This window comes from Lissotriton vulgaris, chromosome 9 (genome assembly GCF_964263255.1).
Source record: "Lissotriton vulgaris chromosome 9, aLisVul1.2, whole genome shotgun sequence".
In the NCBI taxonomy this organism is placed as follows: Eukaryota; Metazoa; Chordata; class Amphibia; order Caudata; family Salamandridae; genus Lissotriton; species Lissotriton vulgaris.
The window spans coordinates 792,394,541-792,421,401 of NC_141697.1; the positions used below are offsets into that span (position 1 = coordinate 792,394,541).

The 26,861-nt window shown below is 44.9% G+C and overlaps 1 protein-coding gene across 2 annotated transcripts in view; it reads left to right on the forward strand.

The window, feature by feature from the left end:
* Positions 1-26,861, forward strand: part of RIN1 (Ras and Rab interactor 1) — a 161,910-nt gene that overhangs the window by 57,166 nt on the left and 77,883 nt on the right. For both annotated transcript variants that reach the window (XM_086938539.1, XM_086938540.1), the window contains one exon: positions 8,149-8,329. In XM_086938539.1, coding sequence (XP_086794665.1) covers positions 8,149-8,329 — 181 coding nt within the window. The remainder of the gene's footprint in view (positions 1-8,148; positions 8,330-26,861) is intronic.

Below are 26,861 nucleotides of genomic sequence, written 5' to 3' on the forward strand. Positions count from 1 at the left end.
GCGTTTAACGCGCAGGATTTGTGAAAATGGCAGGTGTTGCTTCAAGGAACCTTGGTGGAACCTAAAAAAATGTAAGGTGTTGTTCCTGTCTGTACTTTTCCTGTGTTATTATGGACATGATCCTAATGCATGTGATATATGCGTAGGTCTGACTTGGGGTGAACATGCAGCTTGCCCTTTGCGTGATGATTGCTTGAAAAAACAATGGAAGGATGTATATATATATATATATATATATATATATATATATATATATATATATATATATATATATATATATATATATATATATATATATATATTATATATGTCAAATACTTTTATTGGGCTATTAAAGCCATTAAAAAGACAGACATAAAAAATACATAATCGTTAAAAAGATACATTACAAATATAACGTCCTATTAGACATTAAAGTGCAGATTCCATTGCCACCGAAATAGATTAACGCATTCATACAGAAACTGGTTTTCCAAGAGTACCTCATTAAAAAAAAGGTTTAGACATGACATTCCCCTGGCCCCAAAACAAAATCATATCCGCTTTAAGATCTCATAAATGTGAAGGAAAAATGACAAACATCTTAAAATACATAGGATAGGAGAGTTTTCTGTGGAATGTTGAATTCTCTCCTAATTCTCAATGCTTGCCTGATATAACCAAGAACTGCATGCCATGTAAAGATGGAATCTAGCAGCTGTAAAAGACAGAGGCCAAGCCTGCAAGTTCCTAGGTTATTTGAACGTAGGATAGACCTTAAAAGCTGGACTCTAGGCATGTTATAAAAACCATGAATATAAATCAACAAAGGAGAGAGGAAGGGTATTTCACCATGTAGGTGGGGAAGGAACTCATGGTCCCCTGAACTTATTATAACACAACAAATAGAGGAGTGTCCCCTTGAGGTTCGTTACAACCTCTGTTCTATAAGGTGCATATATTGTACCCCCAATTAGGGACAAGGAGTGTCCCCTAGAGGTTGTAACGAACCTCAAGGGAACACTCCTCTATTTGTTGTGTTATAAAAACCACGAAAACATAAAACTAATAAGGGATTGCTGGCTGCTATTGTCTCAGGGACTGTCATTTAAGGAGGAAACCCATGTTCCCTGTTGTGGTAAAGATGCCAAAAAGTGTACAGTGCACAGTCTAAAATGGATAAGATACAACCTGTGTTCAATATTGGGAACCAACAACAAATAAGGTTCCATCCCTTCTTTGTCATAATCTCTACATTTCAGCTAACAGTATACATCAGCTCTGGATTTGTTGTCAATAGTGTCTGGGGAATAAAATACATTTGGGACACCAAGCTCTGCAAAAGTTTTCTTAATACATGTAAGCCAGGGGATGGAGTGCCAATGATCCAGTTTAACACAGTCTGATAAAACGTGGCTAGAAAAATTGTATGAGGAGAGTGCCATGTCTTCAACCACAATAAGAGTGGTTATTGAAGTTTAATTTTATCATCTATATACGAAAGTCCAACTTCAGAATGTGTTGTAAAACTGGCAGTACTCTTTCGAACTGCAAGCAGTTAGCCAAGAAATGTATTTTTGATAACCTACTGTTAGAAATGAGGTTTCTGGTTGGCTAGGGTATGCCCAGCCAGAACCTACCACTCTAGTCAGGGTAAGGGACTTACACACACGGGCCCCTGCTCACCCCCTTGGTAGGTTGGCAGAGCAGTCAGGCTTATCCTAGAGGCCATGTTTAACGCGTTTGTGCAACACACGCACACACACACCAGTGGCACACTAGGCACACCACACACAAAAGTGACTACACACAAGGTTATATAAAAATATCTTTTGTATTCTACACCAAAACACATTAGATCATAATCACATAAATCAACAATCAATTTGTAGTATTTAAAGCACATTTGTCATAAACATTTAGTGTAAAATAAGGCAATAAGTATAACATTAGGACCTCAACCTGCCGCAGTTTGGGGAAACCATGTAAATACACGAATCAACATACCATCATCATGAACATATAGGGTGCAGCTTCCCTGCACTCCTAAAACACTTTATACAGAATTTTCCAAGTACATGTAAATCCTAACTGATGGACCTACAATGCCAGCTCTGTGAATGTGAGGAAACACGACATGTCCCTCAACGACAGTGAAAGGCAGCTGACCACAGACACGTGGCGCAGCAGGCGAGACAATTGCAGTGGGGGCCTGTCCTGTGCTCGCACCACAATGACCACAAGGGAAAAGCGGTGGCCCCAAAGGTTTGAAAAGCAGCAGCTGCCCGCGATCATGCGGTGCAACTCTCCAGGTCTCAGGTATCTGACCCCACCAATGCCTTGCCACCTGGGTTGCCATCCAACCGGTGTGTCCCCCAAAGAAGGTGGGCACAGGCACACTGGAAGTGCGCTAGGAGTCCTCCCTTAGCCCCTGTGTACGAAATCGATCGGGCTAGGCAGCTGCTCACTTGCACGCGGTGCAGCTGTGATGGAGCCCACCTCAACGATCTCCAGGGTGAGAGCGGCCCTCACGCCCCAAGGAACCCACTTGTGCTGCCGACAAGGGATGCAGCGTTCTCCTTCCAGGTGCTGCTGCCTCTTCTTTAGTAAGGCATCCAGGTGGGGGGTTTACGGTGGCCCTCAGCCAGTAATGGAGCCACGGGTTTGCACTTGCTCTTCTCCGCTTACAATGTCCATCGTGGGGCGAGGGACCCCACCAGAGGGGTTCCTGCAGCGTGGCAGTCGATTCTCTATTAGAGAGCCTGGCACACCGTGGGGGAAGGAGGACACAAAAATAAGCATGCTCACCATGCACTCCCATTTTGGCAAGCCAGAATGACGGGGGAAGTAACTACGGTACTCTCAATGTGCCAAAAGGCACCAAACCCCCAAAATAGCCTGGAACAGTGCTCACTAGGGCTTAATCCCTTTTTCATAAGGAATAGAAGCGTTCACCACACGCTAGTTAATTCTTTCAACACTTCCTCAGCTGGGGATTAAAAATCAATCACTTCTGCAGGCTTTCTTTCTTTAGAGGAAAGAAAAGGAGAAGAAAAAAGAAAAATCCAGTCCTTCTTTGAAGTCTTTTATCTCCCTGCGACTTCTAACAGGAGGCAAGCAAACACAAGGCATTAGAGACTCTTCCCAAACAGGATACCACAGCAGGGCAAAAAGAGTTGGTCTGTTTCTTCCACCACAGACAGAAGCAGCAACTGCAGGCCAACCCACCCCTCACACAGAAAAGGCAGCGCTTCTCACACAGTCCTTCCAATCTTCTTCTTGGCAGGGTACTCTTGTTTCTTGAAGTAATCTAAAGTCCTGGGGTTTTAAGTACAATACTTATACCTCATTTTGCCATTGTTCTCTTTGCTGTAAGAGTCTCTCAACCATCTACTAACCTGTCATGTCCTCCTGGTGCAGCATGGCTACAGGGGGCAGAGACAGCATTGTTAAAAAGGAGACACAGCCTAATCAGTTGCATGCAAAACTCCTCCCACCACTCTAAAAGCAGACCAAGTCTATTCAGCCCAGCAATGAGTCGCCCAGGCAAGACAGGGCACACCTCAACCCCTCTTGTCAAGATTTTTAGGAAGATTCCCACAAAAACAACGGCCAGTACATCCTGTGGGAAAACTAATTGGAGACATAAACAAGCTATTGAGATTAATGATTGGAGGATGAGTTGGCAGCACTGGAAACTCAAGATGGCTGCCAGGCTGATCTCTCTTGAGGTGATCTAGTTCTTTTTGTAAACCACAATGGAATGTGAAGTTTGCCCTATCATACATCCACGCACTTCACCTGAAGAAATTTCTGAGGTAGCAGCCTTTTCCGATGCGCTAGCTAGTTAGGGTAGTGGCATCTGTCGTCGTTTAGTTTCTTTGGATTATTCCTGGTAAGTGTTCTTCTGAATAACTAATTACTGTCATTTGAGCAGACGCGACTCCTTTAGAAGTGTCTCTCCAGGGAGATGGCCGACCGCAAGCCTATTTAATAAGTGTCTTCTCAGAGAGTCGATCGGCAGTAACCTCCATATCGTTTGCACATGAGTATTGTAACTCTTCTTATGCTTTCTGCGCATCATCAAGGAAAGAGCCATTTCCGAAAGTGCCATACTGAATACCAAGATTAACTTGAGTTCACCCAAGGGAATAGCGAGTGCCAGAGTTCCTAGTTTAGTTGAAGCATCCTGATGTTATACTAACTAAAAAATTACAAGAAGAAACTCCTTATTTAATTAATCTTTTCTGCTAGAAGAAGTCACTTGAACTATCAGAGAATACTAACTGAATTATTCGTCATCTTACCTGAGCTGACTAACGATCCAGAGACATGTAGTTGAATTTCCTAACATGTAAGTAGACTCTAAAAACGAAAGAAAAGAAAATACAAGTATTAAAGTTGTTATGAATAATGTACAAACAGTTAAGCAAATTCTTCAATAGAAATTTTTATTAAAAAAGAAGACATACATACATAAGACATAGAAGAGGAGCCATAGTAGTTTTGGGTATGATAAAGATAATTAGGAAATAATAATAATAATATGCTAGAATGTTACCATAAAGTAGATTACATTGTGCGTTTCTTCCTACAGTTATTCCAATAGCTCAGAAGGGTACTGAGAGTGAGAAAGGGTGGAAGTGAAGTGGAAGTAACCTTTCTGGAGATGAACCAAGACTATCAGGCTGTCTCTTCTTATTTCCCCATCCCCTTTCCCCCAGGGAACTCAGCTAACTCAAGCATAGAATTGAGTGGTGGAGGTTTCTGGAGGGGCATTGGGAACTGCCATTTTTCTGCTCCAGAGCAAGTCTGTGACACCTCTAGTGACTGTCAAGAGTGAATGCAAATCCCCAGAAAATATCACTTAAACACCAGACGCTGAATACGCAAACAGCTAGAGGCACGCAGAACAATAAAGTAAGAAAATGCCCACTTTCTAAAAGTAGTATTTTCAAACACATAATTTAAAAACCACCTTTACCAAAAGGTGTGTTAATAAATTCTGAGTTCAGAGAGCCTAAACTCCATTCTTCTTTCTTGTCCCTATGGAAAGCTACACATATATAATGTTACAGCTCATCCCCAATGATAAGCCTATGGGATAGACAGCCTTTCAATAGCGAAAAATGAAATACACAGTATTTCACTATCAGGACATGTCATATACACCAGAATATGGCCTACTTTTCATATACACTGCAGGCTGTCCATGGGGGTACCTTGGGCCTCCCTTAGGGGTGCTTACATGTAAGGAAAGGGAAGGGGTGGGTCTGGAAAGTGGTTGCACTTTCCAGGACAACATGGCAGTTTACAACTGTGCACTCAGACACTACAGTGGTATGCTGAGAAACATTTATAGGGCTACTCATGTGGGTGGCACAACCTGTGCTGCAAGCCTACTAGAATCATTTTGATTTACAGGCCCTGGAACCCACCGTACACTTTACTAGGGACTTACCAGTAAATCAAATATGCCAATCTTAGATAACCAATAATATTCATAATTTATGCAGAGAGCATATGCGTTTTAGCACTGATCAGCAGTGGTAAAGTGCCCAGAATCCTATAGCAATAAAACACATGGTCAGAAAAATAGGAGGCAAAAGGGAAAAGGTTTGGGGGTGAATTTTCACAAAAAAAATTTAATTTCTTCAGCACCAACATTAGCAACCTTCGACACTACATAGGACCTCACCGCGGCTTTTGACTTCGTAAGGCATGGGAGGCTATGGGAGATCCTGACAGCATTAGGGGTTGACCAAAACATAATAGTGTTATTGCAACAACTGTATAATGGAGCCTCAGCCAGTGTTCGCTGTGGCATAGGAGGGGAGCGTACTGATTCTTTCCATAATTTCCTCATTGTTACTGATGCTAGTAATGTAGCTATTGGAGATGTTTTAATGCAAAACCATAAAGGCACATTGGTCCCAATTACTTTTGTCTCAAGGCCATTAAGAGATGTGGAGCTAAAGTATTCAACATTAGAGAAAGAAACTTTGGCATGTTGCTAGGGAATGGAGTACTTTGAAAAATATGCATATGGTACTCAATTTGAAGTGAGATCAGCCCATCAACCACTTGTAGAGCTATTCACACCTAAATGTTGTGGAAAAGCAACACCCAGAATTGCGAGAAGGCAGTACAAACTACAGAAATTTTATTTTGATGTCAAGTAAATCCCTGGAGCCAGAAATATATTGTCGGATTGTTCATCAAGGTTGCTGATTATGGATGACAATGATATGAGTATTGTTGATGACGGTATGGAGAAGGTTGTGTCCATTTGTCAAGAGTCAGGTGGTTGCATTGAAGAAAGAAAATTGTGAAAACAATTAGGAAATTCAGAAAGTTTTAAAGTACAATAGATCAAAATGTCCATATAAGTAGTCATTGGATGATGATGTATTACTATAATTTTACGTAGCCAATGAGTTATCAGAACAAAACAGTTTGTTATTACGAGGAGAGCAGTTTGTGGTACCAGGAAGTTTAAGACACGTTGTGTTAGATATGGCTCACGAGGGTCATCCTGGGATGAGCAGCATGAAAAGGAAAGTCAAAAGTGAACGTTAGTGGCCAGCTATTGATCGGTGCATAGAAGCTAAGGTTAGATTGTGTATTGAATGTGAAGTTAGTAATAAAACACAGAAAAGTGGTAAATTATGAAAAAGTTCCTGTGTCAAGACCAGCTACAGTATCGAAGAGAGTTTCTCTTGACATAGCAGGACCAATGTGTTTATCCAGCAGTCAAATGTTTGCCATTGTTTTAATTGATCAGCTATCACAATGGCCAGAAGTTAAAATGGTGCACCATTTTAATTCTCCAGCTGTGATTCAGTTCCTCAAGGAGGTGTTTGAAAAAGAAGGATTTCCGTAATTCCTGATCACAGACACCGGTGTGTAATTGAGATCGACTGAGATGAAAGAATTTCTGGAGGACCATGAGATTAATCACATACCCACATCGGTGTACTATCCGCAAAGTAATGGCATTGTAGAAAGGTGGATCAAAGTGTTGAAGAAGGTTTACAACTGGCATTTGTTAAAGGGAAAAATTGCTATCAAGCACTCAAACAGCTACTGTGAAATTGCAGAGTTACACCAGGAGCATCAGGAGATATATCTCTGTTTGAGAAAATGAGAGGTAGACAGGCACTGTATAATTTAAATTAGATGTGGATGATGGATATAAAAGATAAAGTGAATGTTGGTGTGGTGACGGAAGTTGTTCACAGATGGACTGTAAATGACAAAGTGCAATTAACCTCTTCGATGCTCATGACGGAGCGGTTCCGTCATGAGCGCCGGTTGGGCTGTGCTGATGACGGAACCGTTCTGTCACGGCCACGCCCGTTTCTTAGAACCTTCAGCACAGCGCGAAAATTCGCGCCGCGCTGAAGGGGTTAAAGGAAATACAAACGAGGAATATTCAACCGCTCAAAGTTTGTGAATGGGTGTGTGTGCGAAAGGGGAGGTTGATGAGGACAGGGGATTCTAGGTTTTTGATACCCATGAAAATATTGAAAGGGGAAGCCAAGTAGTTGAGCTAACTGATGGAAATGTTTAAAGTATGAGTAAGGTAGTATGGCTACCTAAATGCCAATGGCCGGAGTTTGAAAAGCCGGGTAATTGTGCAAATGAAAACAGGAAATCTCACTCCATATTAGAGGTTAGTGAAGATGGGAAGAAGGTGGGCATCGCCTTGGTAAAAGGTTAAAGCAGAAACTGACATGGTATATAGATTACTGCATGTCATATTCGTTATTTGTTGCTATAGAGTCATATGAACAATGAACTTTGTATTGTACTCAATAAACATATGTATCACACTAATTGCAAGGATTATACAAGTATGAGAATGTATGCTTCATTTCATATTGTATTACGAGCTATTATTTCTAAGATTGTATATATATTTACTGTTGTTTAACAGGTGGAAATGTGTTACATCTTAGCCAATCCTAGTGGCTGGAATCTGGCATGTAGGCAGAATCCTGTGCCTGGAGATTCCAGCTGCTGACAGTTGTCCCAGGCTTCTTCGTTAGGATACGTTTACTTTATGTATCTGGCATGAATACATATTCTCACAAATTCAGTCATGAGCAGAGAGTTTGCTTTGCACCAGAACATAATAATTCTCTTTTTGTGTGATCTTTTCCCCAGGGTGATGAAAGATCCTGTCTATGACTACCCAGACACCTCCTCCCCCTGCAGGATCGTCCAGCGGGGATCTCTGAAGCACGTCCGGGTGCTCGACCGCCTCCTGCTCACCCAGGCTGTCTGGCTCCAGCTCTCAGTGAACTCTGCCACAGCCCTTCACATCCTGCAGAGAGAGCCCCCTGGGGTACGTATCACAATTTGATTTCTTTATTTTGTCCAGTGGATGAAGCAGAACTTCCAGATGCCACAGAGAGACTAAACATCCCCAGAGGCCTGCTAGTTATGCACCTGCTCTCAATCACCGAATGAAGCAATGTGCCCCTATGTGAAGAAATCGTGTTGTCTACAGTTTATACAACAATCCTTTAACTCCATGAGTTGGCGCAAGAGCTTCAGGCATCAGAGCGCAGAAACATGCAGCTCATAAGCAGCCAATGCTCCTTGGGTCATGTTATGAACTTGGCGCATAGGCACATAAGGTAGCCCTGTGCCGCTTTTTAAGTCTGGTTTGACAGTGCAGCTTTTGGCAGACCTTATGTGACCAAAAAAGAGCTTTTCGGAGTGAGACAGAGAGAAACTGTGGTTCCACCCAGACGTTGATTCATCTGAGTGAAGCTTTTGATTTGTCAAAAGTTGTGTGTTTCCTCAGAAAGAGTGCTTGCCTGCCAACCATCTGTGATCATTTTTCTGTCTAGCTCTCTGAACCAGGCTCTTTATCAAGAAAAGCTATTGTGTTTGACCTTTTGGTCACACACATGCCTCTGGGATGGAACTTGGCATTTCAGGTTAAACAAATGACTCCAATATGATTAGAAATGTATGGCGTGTTCATGTCTGGTTGCCCTGTCTGAAAACTCAAGCTCAAAGCAGCAGGGCTCTGTTGGTTATGGTGGCGAGCCAATGACCAGAGTTATTAGCAAGATCTGTTTATTAGGAAATGTTATGATAATGTCAATGGGGCTGACTTATTTATTGTGAAAAGGATACACTAAAGTCAGGAGAGATTTATGGGCGCATAATTATTATTGTATTAAAATCTGATGAGAGGTATTTTGTTACATGGAAACTCAGGCCCTGATTCACAAATGGCCGACGCGCTTGTGGCAGAGGCCCTGCAGTCGAGGGCTAGGCTCCGCACTCAGGGCGGAATCTCCACAACGAGAATTCTCCTTGCGGAGATTCCGCCCTGAGTGCGGAGACTCCACAACAATGACTGCAGGGCCTCGGCCATAAGTGTGGAGGCCCTTTGTGAATCAGGCCCTCATAGTTTACTGGAATAGGTAAGGGTTTTAGTGTTGGTTAACTCCTCTGACAAAACCTGGAGAAAGAAGATTAACACTACCACAATCCTTGTTAGGCCCTTTCAAGAGACCTTGTATTTTGCTTTACCAACTGTAGCGTTGTTTACATGTCTAATTTTGTGAGCGTATGGCTGATGGCTTCCTTGCTTGAAAGCTTACACTCAAACAGTAGGCTTGATTTATTTTGACAAGCCAGTAATAAAAGGTAAACACCTGATTCGTTCACTTTAAAGAAGTTATGCCAGAAACTATAGGTTTGATCTTTTTATTATAGAACGATATGACAAACACAGTAGGCACACCTTAATAACTTGTTAAAAGCATTTGTTAAAGTCAATAGGCCTTTCATGGTGGATTTTTATCACACTGTGTTACAAGCTGTAGATGTGCACTTCGTTAAATGCTGTCTCACAAGTAGTAGGGAAGTGTTTTAGTGTTCGTGAAGCCACGTGACAAAACTTGAGCGTACAAGATGTTCATGGTGATAATCCTTGTTAGGCCCTTACCGGGCTGTGGGCCTTTCTCGTTCATTGGGAAAAGTTATTTCAAACGTAATAGGTTTGATCTGTTTATTAGGAAACATTATGAGAAAGCAAGTAGGTCTTATTTACTTATTGTAAAAAGGCAATAGACGTTTAACTGTGGATTCCTATTAGACTGTGGTCAAATCCTGTAGGCAGGAAGTTTGTTAAATTGAATCTCACAGATTACTTTAGTAGGCAAGAGCATTGGTGTTGGTGACCTACTCGGGGATAGAAGAATTGCTATGTGATAGTCCTTATTAGGCCCTCTTAGGAAGGATTGTATTACATTTTGACAACTGTAACTTTGAAGATATTTGGAAATGTATTAATGTGTACCTGGTGTTTGCCTTGTGGTAAAGTGTATGCTCATTACTGTAGATCTGAGTTGCTTTACGGTCACCTGCTGCTAAGTTTAATTTATTTGTTATTGCAAGCATATCTGAGATTTTTTTATATGGAAGCATGTTTTCTTTTTTTTATTTTTGTACTTCTATTCTTTTAATTTATCTTGCATATATTTTTGTCTTTGTGTGACAGTTTATTGTGATTGTGTAAGTGGATGAATGCAAGAATAATACAGCGGTTGAAGGAATTAACACACGAGTGCTAAGATGAGTGACAGAGTGTACATATGATGACTTATTGAAGGCTTAAACCCATCATTGACTGAGGAAGGACTTTCATTTAATAGCGAGACCTATTGGTATTGACAATCCTTGTTGAGTAATGATGTTTCCTAAAGCATAGCATGAAATTGGTTGTAAGCATATGCATTGCAGAGAGTAGAGGTAGGCGAGCCACTGAAAGCTTGAGCCAGATTTGAGCCAGATGCCTGGCAGTGGCTAAAATTGAGATCCCCGTGGACTCTCGAGCCCAAAAGAAGGAGAGCTTTCATGTAGTGTCTGTCTGCCTTTCATGTTCTAACCTCATTGTCATGCAATCATTATCCTTTCTTGTAAAAATGGGAGAGGAGAAAAATATATATCTTGTCGCTGAATTGCACAATGTGAACCCAGAAACCCTGGGAGGAATCCTGGCTTCCCTGCTTGACCACATTGTGTGATTATAGGCAAATATGTAACTTTACAGTTGATATGTGTTCTGAATAATGTTCCTGAACACAACCCAGGACTAGGCTTTCTAAACCCCATAGCACTATAGACTTCGTCAGTGTGCTAGCCCGAGACAGAAACAATATTCCCATAGGAGTCACTTAGAAAAGTGTTGTATTGGCCTAATCAAATATGTAACAAATGCAAATGATAAAGATTCACTGTAACATCGTGTACCTTATCTTTAAGCAATTGAATTTAGAAAAATGACAATATAAACAATGTAGGTGCTTCAAGTGACGGAACAATGCAAGTGCAAAAAGGGGAGCCAAACAACATATAGCACACAAAGTGTAAGCAATATACACAATATATACAGCCGAGGGATCACCCAAATAAGCCTTACATTGTTTGAGCTGCATTGTAGCATGATAGAGGAAGCCCATTACACACAAGTTGTCACTTTAAATCCTAGAGGTTTTGAAGGTCCTTTTTGACAAGGATTCATAAGTGAGACCTCTTATAGACGAGAGTCTTAGTGGTCAGGGTGCTATCAATTCACTGTTGTCATGAGGAAGACCTCGTGTGGTTTCTTGTAAGGGGTTGAAACATTGACTAATGAGGTCTACACCCATATCATACTTTGTTGAACTATTGAAATCTGAATGGTGATACTATCGGATTCGGCAAAATCTTTGTCCTATTTGGGTAATCTCTTGTCTGTATATATTGTGTATATTCTTACACTTTGTGCTATATGTGTTTGGCTCACTTTTTTGCATTTGCACTGTGCTGTCACTTGAAGCACCTACATTTTTTATATTGTCATTTTTCTAAATTCAGTTTTCAAAACTCATTTGATAAAATAACACAGATTACTGATGAATCTGTATTATTTGTATTTATTGCGGACTCTAGTAAGGCCAATACAACACTTTTCTAAGTAATTCCTAGGGGAACATAGTTTTTGGATGCCTTCATTACCTGAATTCCTAGGAATAATGGATGCCCCCTTTTATATTGAAAGCCTGAGACAGAAAACCAGATGGACTCCAACCACCCCACAACCCACTGAACACTATGCATATGGGATGCGTTTCAGGTAACGTTCATTCCTAAGAGAAATTACAGGGCACATTTATGGAATCCAAACTCCCTTTCATAATGGAATTACACAATCAAGGACACTATAAAACCAGTGATATATTTGAAAGATTTATTTTAGAATTGAAATTCTATTGTTGTGTGCAACATACGAATAGTAGTTTGTATGAAAATAAATAATATAGTAACAGCAATATTTATCAATAGTGCGAACAACAAATAGCACTGCAATATATTGTGGAAATTATAAGATTCTTAACGCATACCTCCTCTGAACAATTAAGTCAATGTTCAGTGAAATAGCATTGTTTGCTTTTCTCATTTGTGTTAAAAGGAAGGCTGGTAATCACACAGAGTAAAGGCTAAGTGTGTCTCTCGGTAGCCTTCAGCAATACATTTGATATAATTATATATGGCCTCTGTCTAGAGTCTTTGGCACAGAGTCCTCTCTATCTTTTCACACTCTAATCTTAGTTTATATAACATGCCAATTCATGTTTTAATTTTTCAGAATAAACAATTAATTGGCACCCTTGCATGCACTTACGTTCAGTAAACCCGTGATTTTTGTTTAAAAGGCAGTAAACCCCTGAACTCAGCTCTGGCGGCATTCTTGGACAGAGCCATCGGCCTCAAAGAGGAGGAGTCAGTGATCTCGCATCTGAAACTGGGGAAATCCCCCGGCCCAGATGGGTATCCGGTATCCGGCGTTTTTACAAAATGTTCTGTCACCAGGGGGCCCCCCTGTTGCGAGATCTTTTTAACTCCTTTGCCCAACCCGGCGCGATACCTGCTGAACTCTTGGAAGCGGCGATTACGGTCATACCGAAACCGGGAAAGGATGCAACCCGCTGTAGCTCGTATTGACCGATTTTGCTCTTGAACATTGACTTCAAGCTGTATACAAGTATTCTAGGAGGATGGTTAGCACCCTACATGCCACAGCTGGTGGAACCGGACCAGGCCGGCTTCATACCCCAGCGCCAAACTAGCGACAACACTAGGCGGGTCCTCCATCTAGTTGAAGCGGGGTCGTGCACGCGACCAGACTGCATGCTACTAGCAGTAGATGCCGAAAAGGCCTTCAGTAGGGTTTACTCGCCCTATCTTGAACAGGTCTTGCACCTCTTTGGACTGGGGGACGTTTTTTGTACCCGTATTCTGAACTGCTACAGGCTGCCTAATGCTGTGGTGCGCGTCAATGGGCATACGTCCTCTTGCTTCTTGATCGGCAGAGGGACCAGACAAGGGTGTCCCCTCTCCCCAATTTTATTTGCTCTATACATGGATCTGTTAGCACAAAGGATTCGGCAACATGCACTCATCACGGGAATCAAATTTGGAGGGGACACACACAAGATTAGCCTTTACGCAGATGATATTTTACTTTCCCTCACTGACCCCATCCAATCTCTTTCAGCTCTTTTTAATTAAATGCACAGCTTCGCACTGGCTTCCGGGTTCAAGATCAACACCGATAAGTCCATTGCCCTCAATATTTCCCTGTCGGCCGAGACGTTGGCCGCGGGTCAGGAGGAACACTCTATACAGTGGTCCAACACCACGGTTCCATACTTGGGTGTCCTCTTGGGCCCCACCATTCAGCCACCATAGACGCAAACTATTCTAGACTCTGCACACAACTCCGCGGAGAGCTCCAGAGATGAAAGCGCCACTCCCTCTCCTGGTTAGGAAGGATAGCGGCCACCAAAATGACACTCCTGCCGCAGATACTATACCTATTCCAGACCCTTCCCTTGCGTCCTCCGACAGGCTGGATCCAGCAGACGCAGGCTGAATTGGCGTGTTTCATATGGCAGGGTCATCGTCCACGTTTTAAGCAGGCCATCGCAGTTCTCCCACCCGAGCACAGTGGAGTGGGGGTACCCAATCTACAACTCTATTTCTATGCGTCGCAGCTCCGATGCCTGGTGGAATGGCACCAGCTGGAGTCTGGCAAAAACTGACTGTTCCAGGACCAGGCGGTGGCGGGCATGCCCTTGCAAGGGATTCCTTTCCTCCCAAAGCACCACCGGCCGCCTAATCTATATGCGTCCCATATCACTGGCACGGTCATGGATGTGTGGGATCGGGTCTCTACCGAACACGAGTTAACCTCCTTCCCCTCCCCCCTAACACCACTATTTGCCAACCCCGATTTCACCCCAGGTCTTTGGGGCACCTTTTTAACCTGGACAGTATCCTTTAATTCCAACAAATAAGAGATGACTATGGCATCCCAGAGGGTGATAGCCTACACTATATGCAGGTTCGTCACTGAGCACTTCATCCACAGGTTAAGCCAGGAGCGCAACATCATCTCACTCCGTATGAGAAGTGGCTAGTCACGCGCACGTCTGACAAAAAATTAATTTCCGATTTGTACCAACACCTCCTTGTTACAAACTTTTACTCGTACAATGTTTGCAGATGTCGGTGGGAGCGGGAAATAGGGAGGGCTCTCACACCAAAAGAATTTACTACAGAGCCAGACACTCCGCATATCATGCAGGCCTCACTGAAACCCTGACTAAAGTGGCAACCTACTGGTACCATAAACCTGAGCGCCTTCATCAATTCGACCCCCGCATTAGTGACCGCTGTTGGAGATGGTGTGGGGTACTAGGCACACTAGAACATTTGCTGTGGAGTTGCGACCGACTGCAGGAGTACTGGAGCGCAATTCTGGACGATTCACACTTGGACACCCAACTACCCCGGTTCCCATCCTATATCCTCCTGGGGTTGCCCAATGCCTTAATGTATCCCTTGAAATCATGGAGAGGCTGCCTCATCGCTATAGCACTAGCGGCAGCCACACAAAACATTCTAGTACACTGGAGGACCCCGCAGGTCCCCCCCCCCCACATACAGGCATCTGCATAGGTTGTGGATGGTGCTAGGCATGGATAAACTGTCGCTAGTCCTAGCAGGTAGAGGGGAGGAATTCCCTGAATTGTGGCGGCCTTTCCTGACACTACTCACTGGGGAGTTCTGTGAACTGAGTTGTCCAAGTTACCTACGCCTTCTGCGTCTGGCAGACACCCCAATCCCAGAACTGAGGAAATCTGTGCGCCCGCGGAAGGCCACACTCTGCTGATTTGTCTATCTTCTACTTTTTCCAACTAGTGGGATTCTCCTTCTGATTTGTAGACAGAGGGGGAGGGGCGGGGGGTCCTGTTGCTCAGTTCTGGGGCGTTCAACGTGTCCTGTACTGCTGACCAACTCCTAGCACGCACTGAGCAAGACTGTCTTTATTGAGCTGGAGTTTGTATTGCGATGTCTAAAGAAGAGATTGAGGTCTTGTTGTCTTGTTTTCTCTGAAATTTTAATAAAGAGATTTAAACCATAAAAGGCAGTAAACGAGAAGCTAAACTATCTGTTTCCATGAAACTTTATTCCCAGTGGCGGCTCCCCCATTGAGGCGTGGGACGGCTGCCTCACTGCTTTCTTGCAGTGCGAGAAGGCAGAAACATAAATGGTAATAACTACCATTTTATGTTTCTGCATTTTCGCACAGCGAGAAAGCAGAAGTCAGTGCCTGGTTGGGCGTGGCCGGTCCTGCTCAAGGGCGGGGGGGGGAGTTGCTTGCCCACTGTTGTGCATACTGACTGTTTGGTCTGCCCTGAGTCAGTGTGCACAACAGTGGGCAAGCCACTCCCCCCTGCCCTTGAGCAGGATCGCCCACTCTCCCTTTTTTTTTAGGTCTCGCACCTAGCGACGCAGCGCAAAGCGCTGTCGCCAGCGAGATCTATTGTTGCTGTCTTGGCTCTCAAGGGAGACAGAGATGGCCACACGCTGGGCTTTTGGCGATTGGAGCTCGTGCACACGCACGTACAGCCACGTGGTGTGCACATCTCTGTCCCCCTTCTGAGGCAAGCCTCAAGCAGCGTTACTTTCACTTTTCCCATTCCCTCCCCCCTCCCCGTTGATGCTAACCTCCAGCCAGCTTCGCTGCCCAATAGAAGACCCTACCCCCGTGCGCTGCCCCGGCTGAAGATCATCCTTCATCCAGCCAGCCCTGTGGCCAATCAGCATCTCTTTGCCTATCTACACAGGTACGGCTGGTCAGCCATCTTCGCTGCCTGATAGCGCCACTGCCCATCTCTGCATTCACCACTTCCCCCGCTGTCCTATACCACCACGCCCCAGGTCCACCATGCCCCCAACCCCCTCTCTCCATCACCTCTGCGCTGAGGATGATTCCCCCCCACTGCACATCGCCGCATCCCAACAGCAGTGAACTGCTGCTTGCCCGACCACCGGCACAGGAGCGGGCAGAGGGACTGAGAAGTTGCAGGAGACCATACGGACCCTTGATGCTCAGAGCCCTCGCTGCCCCCTCTATGGGGGTCCACGCGGTGCATTGGTTCTGCAAGGGGCTGCGACTGCACGACAACCCGATGCTGTGGGACAGCATCAAGAGAGCCGACACCGTGCACCGACACCCCCCTCCCCATAGGCTCCACGGAGACAGCTTTTCAAATTGGTCTCTATGATATGGTAGCCTCCCGTTGCCGTCCCGTCAGCGCGTACCGAAGTGCTCCTCTCCGGCAATCACAGCACACCTTGGCATCTTTCGCAAGTAACCACAACACCCCTGATCACAGCAGCAGCACCTCTGGGGTTTTTACTTCCGAGTCCTCTCCAAACCGCGGCATGCCATGTGTTTTTGCTTTGGCGGCCCCCTACCTGGGCCGCACGAGCTGCGCAGCACCCATTGGAGTACGGCAAAGTCTGCAGGCGCCGCCACTGGGCACGAGCCCCAGGCCACGCCAATGTGCACGCTCACGGCGTGCCTACAGAGTGCGCATGTCTCTCTTTCACTTTCCCTTATTCAAGCAGCAAGCTGCACATGTTAATTACATTTATAGGGAGACGTCTTGATCGTAAGTGTGTGAATGAGCTGGTACCAACAAAAAGGCACACTATTTCATTTGCATGGAAGTGTATACGTAATGCAAAGCTTCGGCTGGAGAAGCCCTCGCCTCGGACTGGTGTATAGAGAAATTAACCTCTTTTCTGACTCAGCCTTGGGCGCGTCCAGTAAAGTTATGTTTTGATGCTATATACTTGACCCACTGAGCTTTGTGTTTCCAGGGTGAATGTAGGCAAAGGAAAATGCCTTAAAAAATAGGGCCCTACCCTTCTGTCCAGCATCTCAGTGCAACACCTCATAAACTGTAGGACTTAATACAGCACGTCCACTGTTTCTACACGCTGAAAATACGAGATGCCACATTACACAGTTTAACAATACCCATTTTATTTGATGGGAAGCTGTGTAGGCCTTGTTTTACTTGGATCATCTATGCTGGTTGTGGTGGCATCAGGATTTAGCCAGCAAGTTGCCAGAAACCGGTCCCCGGAAGCTTGTTTCCTTTCCAGTAAAAGAATTGGCTTGGTAGTTTGGTCTGCCCTGTTCCCATGATGCACTGGGCCAGGGACAGACTAATTTGTTTGTAGGCAGGTATGAGCTGGGATGGTGCAGTGAGCTAAAACACGGTGATGGATCAAGCCCTGATCTTTGGACTGGGTAGGAGTGGTCTGCTTAATTCAGATACTCTGTACATCACCACCCCCTTTTCTGAATAGCAAGTTAGCAGCAGCATCGAATTCTTGAAACTTTAAGTCATCTACGGTCGCCATTCATTCACCAGAACAGGACCTGGCAGCCAATGGCTTGAATATCTTAGTCGGTGGGTGGTCACTTTAGGTCCTGGTATTAGGCGCCTGCCGGAGGAGCGGACGAGTCAATGGGGAGCGGCATGGAGGGTGTTCAGAGGCTGGAGTCCCTCTGGGCATGTACATGAGGTACAGCTCCGCTGTACAGTCAGCTGTGAATCCTGCCTCTGATGATGCGGGCGGAAGCAACCTTAAAGTGATGTATATACATGTTATAGTAGGCATGATTCAGTGTAGCAATCTCACTCTTTATTATATAGCGTACAAACCAAGCGCATTTCTGTTTTAAATAACCAACGCTGCGCCTGGCCTCTTAGTAATCTTTCACTTTCAGTTGTGTGTGTGTGCCCACTGAAGCGCACCTACAGGCACGCATGATAAGATTTTAAGCAAAGACGTAATCCTTAATAGTAGTGTGGTATCGGGTTCCCAAGGCCTACATGTTCCGAAGATAACCCACGTACACAAAAAGAACTGTTGGCACGGAAACTGAAAAGTACAAAGAACAAGTTTATTAAGACCCCATGGGGTGGTGGTACATTCCTACAGCACCCTTCGGCAATGCAAGAAGTATCACCCCGAACAGTGGTGTGATTCGATCTTTTATACAGTTTACAGGTAATAAAAAGATAGGCGGTACGTGGTTACAGAGCTTTATGTACATATATGGTCATTTTTGGAACACAACCAACTCATGGGAGGGGTTACAATTCCACTGGTCAGTTTGGCGGCACATTCCTGAGGGGTGACTGGTCAGTTGGAACTGCGCATGTACAGGCTTGACCGTTACTAAAAATAGCCTGTTGCTGGGCAAAGTCGAGTGGTCAGTGGTACGGACAACGGACTAAAGGGCATGCTGACCACGAGGCCGCTCATTCTCTAAAATGGCCGCCGTACCATACAAAATGGCGTTTCCAAGTATAGTCAAGTTAAGGAGAAAAACGTGTAGCACAGCTAAGCGCTAACTCGGCCATTGTCAAATTACGACAGACGACCCTTTTAGCGTTTAGCTGAAGCTACCTCATAATGGACGTAGTCAGGATGTTCATCTTCGATATCAATCAGCATGATCTGAGCTACTTCTTTATGAAGCATCATTTTGTTTTGAGCAAGAGCCCGTCTTGATGGTACACAAGCCGACAAACACATGGAACATAAAGCTGGGCCACATTGCATACATAGACATACAAAGAACAGTATCCCAACAATAATACAAAAAATCGTCAGCAGCTTCCAACCCCAAGTAGCAAGCATCGACCAGAACCACCCTGAGAGAGTCCAAGTGCCATTGTCCGGGTGTATTTCAGCAGCTATTTTGTGCAACTTTGAAATGGCATCATAAACAGATGGCGAATTATCAGGTACATATACACAGCAGCTACTTCCGATAATTCTACATGCCCCCCCACGGTCAGCTAGAACCACATCTAGAACCATACGATTTTGGAGCGTAACAATCCTAGAAATTTGGAGTTCTTCTGTTATGTTCCCCAATGCAATAGCAGTATCATTGGCTACAGCCTCAACAACACGGGTCAGCCATCTTATTTTCCGACTATTCAATGCAGCCCCCACAAAGGAAAACAATCCCAAATTAAAGTCCACATATTGCTGTAAGGCGGTGTCAGTCTGATCGATGTCATCCAGTACAACAGCACGTTTAACACGATTTAGTACAAAGTCATGATAGAGAATATAGTCATTATGATACATTGGTGGGGCGATAAATACAGGGGGCAATACAAACGATACGTAGCATGTGCCTAACCATCCTAAAGGGAGTTGATGGTAACCTTTATTGCCACAAATAAAATACGTATTTCGAGATGCCACAAATGATATACCGTTTGGACTATCAAATGTAAGTGTAGTGTTACATTCACTTTTCCCCACCGGGATTGTGCCTTTATTACAAATGCAAAGGTCTGCCTTAGTAGTGACGACATTAATAACATGTGTACTGGACATATTAATGTTCCTTTGATTGCTGTAGACACGAGGTGCAGATACATTATCGGGGCGGTATTCTTCCCATTCGAATCGAGTACCCTCAGCTCGTGGATACCCATCCCGGTCATGGTGGCAAACTTTATTCAAACGGAAGAGCACCCCCCCTTTCGTTGGCCATCGTAAGGTGAAAAGAAGAGTGTACCAGGCGTTACAGGAACCGTTATGTGAAAATGGGAGCGGGATAAGTGGAGTGCCCCCTTTCTTCTGATGCCCAGGCAACATCCCGCCACCCAACAGTTGGAAGTATTTGTCATGTTATGAGTGTGATGCAGAATCTGAATAAAACTATTGTTCAAATAAGTCTGTTGGTGCCGTTCTTCATGGTAAGGCAAAGTGAAGTGAAAATGTTCGGATGGAGCCGGGGTAGTCGGCAGCAAATGTTCACGTACAGGTACCACGAGTTCTACTACCCAGGCTATCACTGCTATCACCACAATCGTCAAGATGAACAAAATGGCACCAAGAATTCTCTTATCTCGTGATGCAGCAGACGCCATAGTTCAAAGAGTTCACAATGTCTCAAATATATCTAAAAAAATTAAAAAATACGGTGCTGAGCTCCGAGGTAGCCGTTGTTTTCTTCTCCGGGGTCAAGACGGGTGTCGCTACTCTTGGCAGAACTGATCCCCCCCCTTGAGATTCCCGGCTTCCGTTTCACAAACCCCAGAGCGGTAACCAACCAGTCTCGAAAAACCAAAAATAAAAAATCTTCTCCTTATCGTGGCCGCAGATCGTAACGCTGTCGTCCAGAAACAGTGTGGTCCGGGAAGGCTCCCTCGACTTCGGCCGATGTCACAGCTGGGCTCTTTTCTTTATCTAGAATCTCCTTGTAGTCGGTCAGCACGGCAGGATTCACCAGATCCGGAGAAACACGACGGCAGTGAGTCGAGTGCACCCACCGCTTTCTATTTGTCACTCGTACAGCTGTTCGAGTAGCCAGGAGGACCTGCTCGGGGCCACGCCACCTCGGTTCCAAGCTGTTCGCCCTCTCAAACGATCTGACCATCACAAAATCTCCAGGACGGAGATTATGAGCCTCTCCAGTAGAATTGCCAGGGAGCGCTTCTCGAACCTGTTGATGAATAGAAAGCAAATCATTTGTTAATCGTGCCAAATAATCGTTCATCATTATACAAGGCACATCATGAATCAATCGCTGCTTAGGCATTCCCCATATGTTCATAGGCCTTCCAAACACCACTTCATACGGTGTGAGGCCTGTCCGAGAGTGGGGCACTGATCTAAGAGAGAGCAATGCTAGCGGTAAGGCATCCGGCCACTTCAATGACGTGGACGCCACAATCTTAGCCGGTTTCAGCTTCACCGTAGGATTGTACCGCTCGACAAGACCTGCTGACTGAGGGTGGAACACAGCATGAAACTTCTGCTGGATCCCTAACCCCTTCAATACATACTCCACATTTTCCCAACAAAATGAGGCCCATTATCGCTCCACAAAAATTTGCAAACTCCAAAGCGAGGAAAGTACTCCTTGAGCAACACCTTAGCTGTTGTTAAAGCTGTATTATCCTTCGTGGGGAAGGCCTCAACCCATTTGCTAAAAGCACACACCACCACCAGGACATACTTAAGGTTATTGCAGCGCTCAAGCTGGATGTAATCCATTTGGAGTACCTCAAATGGTGCAGAAGGTGGTACGAACCCTCCTTTCGGAGTATGGGTCCCTTTCGCAGGATTGTGTTGTAAACATATCAGACAGGTCTGCACTACTCTCTTGGCAGTATTAGCAATCTCGGGATGCTCCCAAACTCGTGATAACAAACGAGTGATCGCCAGAGCTCCCACATGTGCTAATCCGTGTGTCATCTGAACCATCGCCTGCAAGTAAGCTGCAGGCAGTTTCCATTTCTCCATGTCTTTGCTTCTCCAACAACCCTCATCATCTAACGCCCCATCTGCTGCCCATGCCGCAAGTTCTGCTTCAGTCGCTGATTTTTGGATATCTAGTATCTCTGCTCTAGCATCACACCATCGCTCAGCCTGTGATTTTGTTACATACATGGGGGAGTCAGTTCGGGACATAGCCGTTTGTCTTGCTATGCTATCTGCAAAAGCATTTCCTTGACCCACTTTATCAGTGATCTTTTTATGGGCACTGCATTTGATTATCGCTACTTTCTTTGGGCAAAGCAACGCGTTTAGGAGATCACGCACTAGTTCTCCGTGCATAATGTGTACTCCATGAGAAGTCAAAAACCCGCGTTCTCTCCAGAGCAGCCCAAAATCATGTGCTACTCCGAAGGCGTACCGGCTGTCCGTGTATATGTTCACACATAGGCCGGCACTCAATTTGCATGCTCTTGTCAAGGCTATCAGCTCTGCTGCCTGAGCCGATTTTTGTGGTATCCGTACTGTTTCTACCACTGTCTTAAGTGTCGTGATCGCATATGCTGCGGAAGTCGTACCATCTGGCAGCCTCAAACACGATCCATCAACCCACAGTTCCCCATCCACATCTGGAAGTGGCATATCCTGTAGGTCGACACGACCCTTTGTCTGTTCCTCTGTGAGGAAAACACAGTCATGATGTTTTTCTTCCTGACCCTCTTCGACCGGATAGGGCAATAAAGTGGCAGGGTTCAGGGTAGCACATCTTTTCAGTGTGATATGTGGCGCCAAAAGTGTGAGCTCATATCCTGTCAAACGTGCACTCGTAAGATACTGTGTCTTCGTTTGATTCAACAGGGTGTCTACTGCGTGGGGAACTAACACTAGCAGTTTATGTGATAACACTATTCCCTCACTCTGCCGTATAGCTACTGCTGTTGCTGCAACTGCTCGGAAACACCCCGGTAACCCTCGTGCTACAGGATCAAGAACAGCAGAAAAATACGCACATGGTCTCTGCTTATCCCCGTGTGCCTGCACTAACACTGATAATGCGCACCCATCTTTCTCGTGCACGTACAATGTGAAAATCTTTGTATAATCTGGTGTACCTAACACGGGTGCAGAGCAAAGGGCCTGTCTCAACTGTTCAAAAGCATTCTGACATTCATCTGTCCATTCAAGGGGCATTGGTGTAGTTTTGGACAGTAACGCTAACAAAGGTTTTATAATGTGCGAAAACCCCATGATCCACTGTCTGCAAAAGGACGTTAGTCCTATGAAGGCGCGTACATCTCTCTGTGTGCGGGGGACTGGTGTGTCTAGAATCGCCTGAATTCGATCCGATGTTAATGCACGCCCCTCCTTAGACAAAAGATGACCGAGGTAGGTCACCTTGGGTCTACAGTATTGAAGCTTTTTCTTCGAAACCTTGTGATTGTTTTGTGCCAAAAAGGAAAGCAACGCAAGTGTACTCTCCTCACATAGTGCATAAGAGTCTGCAGCTAATAAAAGGTCATCGACATACTGGATAAGGGCAACTCCAGATAGTAACACAAAAGAATCAAGCTGCCTTTTTAAAGCCTGGCTGTAAATACTAGGACTCTCAGTGTAACCTTGAGGAACACGACAAAATCTATACGATTTATTATTTAACGTAAAGCCAAACAAATATCTGCTATCAGGGTGGACAGGGATCGAAAAGAACGCATTTTTCGGGTCAATAACACTAAAGGTCGTTGCCGTTGGGGGAACCAATGTGAGCAAAGTCGTAATGTCAGACACCACCGGGTATTGGGGGACGACAATTTTGTTAATTTCTCTCAGATCAATAATAAATCGATAGACCTTGTCGTCAGTATCTTTCTTAAGAATCGGAAGAATGGGGCTGTTGCAAACATTGTAAGGAACTTCCTCCACTACTCCTGGAATGATCAAATCTTGGACAATGTGCGTCAGGGCAATTTCACCTTCTCTAGAGATCTTATACTGAGGTACACGTGGCAAAGGTACTCCCTCCTTTACAGTAATTCGAATTGGTGGAATAAGCATCTGTCCCACATCCGTGTCAGAGGTTGCCCATAACGTGTGAGGGAGAGAGGCTAATGCTGTAATTTCTTGTACAGTGCAAAACCTATCCGCCTCGGGATAATTGTCATTCAAAATGACCCGCACTCCCTCGGGAGCGCAACGTATCGTTGCTCGAAAATATTTAAGCAAATCAATGCCCAAGATATTATCTGGTGTATAGGGTGACAACAAAAATTGCCTAAAACTGAAGAATTTATCAAGACAAAGTGCAAGAGGTTTTGATAATGGGCTGGGAGAGGGTGTGCCATCAAACCCTACACATGTTATCATCTCGCCAGACAGGGGAGCCCTCGGAACCAAGTTTTTTGACAAAGCGCTACGAGTAGCTCCTGTGTCGACTAAAAACTGATCAGTAGAACCCAAAATGCCCGCTGATACATATGGACCACTCTGATCTACTGGCACTTCAACTGATTCCGTACCCCATCCTACGCAGTCCTATGCATGCACATAATCCTGATGCTCCACATCCTCACCCTCCGATATCTGATACTGATTTCGCCTATCAAAAGTGTTACGTTCATCCTGGCCACGGCCCCTCTCTTCATTCCTTCCTCGATCACCTCCGCTGCCCCTCGCCCCCGAATAACTTCCCCTCGACCGTCCACCTCCTCGACCACGCTGACTACGTTGCTCCCGAAGTACCGAACAATCATCAGCCCAATGACCAAACTCCTTACAATGAGCACATTGGTCCTCCGCTATATCCGTACGCCCGTACGCATTACCCCCTCCACGCCTGCCTCTCTCATTCCCTCTAGATTGCGGTCCACGAATCTGTGCCAACATCACCTTCGTTTTCAATTCCTTCGCTTTCTTATCAACACTTTCTTTAGCCTCCAATTCCTGCCGCTCATAATACTGAGCCATAGTTAACAAAGACACAGGGGTCGCCGTGGCCCAGGAACTTTCACTCGATTTTAATCGTTTTGCAATCTCCGGTAGGAGATTAGCCACATACTTATCTACAAACAAATGCCTACCCGTATCATCTGTTAACGATTGACCACTGTAATCGTGAAACGCCTCCTCAAAGCGTGTAAAGAAATCTGAGACCGTTTCATCGGACTTTTGTTTGCATGAAGCCAGCATGGTCCAATCGATCTTTTTAGAAGGAACGAGCGTCTTTAGTTTAATTAAAATAGCAGCCGGAAGGTCTAGAATCAAGTTACATGGCTTGCATGCAGGCTCCCTATCTAAATCTGCTCGGCTTATTTCTTTCCATGTTGCCCCGAGTATTGTTTCATCATTATTTTTACGAATTAATCTCCACATATCAGGTGGAAGAATTAACCCAAAAAACAGATCTATATCAACAAGAGTCATAACACAGGACGAAATAGCCCCCTCCACCCCTTCATAAAATGCGGCCGGATTTTTCCGAAGATCAGGCAAAGAATTTTTAAGCGCCATAACATCTGCTCTATTCCAAGGCGTGTACACCCAATTATATATAAAGTACCCCTTCGCATCCTTCGACATTTTATCCTCATCTGTACCCTCTCCCTTAGGGGGAACATACAAAGGTGCAGCTTCACGCATAGGCATAACATGCACGTTAGAATTCTTATCTGAACCCCGGAGAGAACACTCCTTAGACTGCTCAGTGGACTCCGGCCCAGACTCCTTATTCTTTTTCTGCTCGTCCCGTAATCTGGACGTCTCGTCCCGTAGCTGGATCAGTTGCTTGAAAAACGTATCAACATCTGCAAGAACAAATATACCTTTACCGATATTCTCATGATGACCGACACAGCCTTAGGTTCTAACGTATCCGAAAATTTACGAAATTTAGTAATAACTTCATCAGCCAAAGTAGCCAGAAAATACATCAATTCTCGTTCTGTCCATTTAGCCCTCTCGAGAAGAACGTCAGACACAGTTACAAAAATTTGTATTCAATTTACGGGCCCAACTACGCAAATCCGCTGTTCTTTCCGCAGATAACCTGACACCGGACTTGTCCCTTTTTCCCGACTTATCCTCTCCTTCATCGTCAGACTCTGCGGTCGGAGCCGTAGGAGGAACGTACGGAGGCGGTGATCGATCTAGTAATGAAAAATCATCAATTTCATTAGTAAGGACAGGATAAAGTGGTCGCCTAATAGGAAATTGACCGGTCGTTTGCAATTTACGTTCCCGTTCCTCCCTCTCTTTCTTTTCCTGTGCCTCTTTTTCCTCAAGCTGTAAAGCCTTATCTCGAGCAGCCTTGCGCTGCTCTTTGTCCGCCAAGGCAACTTCACGTTTCATACGTTCACGCACCGCTTTCTCCCACATTCGTACACAATCAAACATATTCTGTCTAGACCTGCGCTGAAACAAACATTGCTCCACAAACTGAACCTTTCGTAAGTCAAACGACCCATGTAGTGGCCATTGCAATTCAGGATCGGCTCTAGTGTATTTATGCCATAATTTACTGTACATTATAGGGGGAAGGCCAAATTTTATGTACATATCACGATTTGGAGTTCCTTCTGGGGGAGCCGGCTGTGCTTCCGCTAACCTGATTGAGGTACCATTTCCAAGACAGCACATCTCTCGGAGTGTGCTTAAAACAGGCATGTTCGAAAGGTATCACGAAAGCGCAATACCGTATAAACTGGCACTTACAGTACTTCACACAAAATGTGCCGCTCAGAAGAAAAAAACAAGGTTAGAGAAACATCTCTACATGCCTGCCTATGTGGAGTGCACTACACATATGATTGAAAGGTCACAAAGTCACAAATGTTAGCTAACTCAAATCATAGACACAATCATAGAACTTCAGTAAGCGTCCGTAGACTACCTTACCGATCACAAATCATAGAACTTCAGTAAGCGTCCGTAGACTACCTTACCGCTCACAAATCTTACCCAGTCTCAAATATCCAGGTTCCAACTGCCAAGGTCTTTAATCGAATCAGCCAAACGGCACTTATCCAGCAACGCAGACGATCAAGAACTCAGTCGGAGACCGGCGCCACCTGGAAGGTCAGATCGGAAGGAAGGGAAGAAACACCGTGGGTGCCAAGACTCGGGTCACTCAGTGGCAGCGTACGCGTCCATGGTGAGTTTCCAAACCTTCGTCACGACCTCTCCTTCGGGCATCCGAGTCG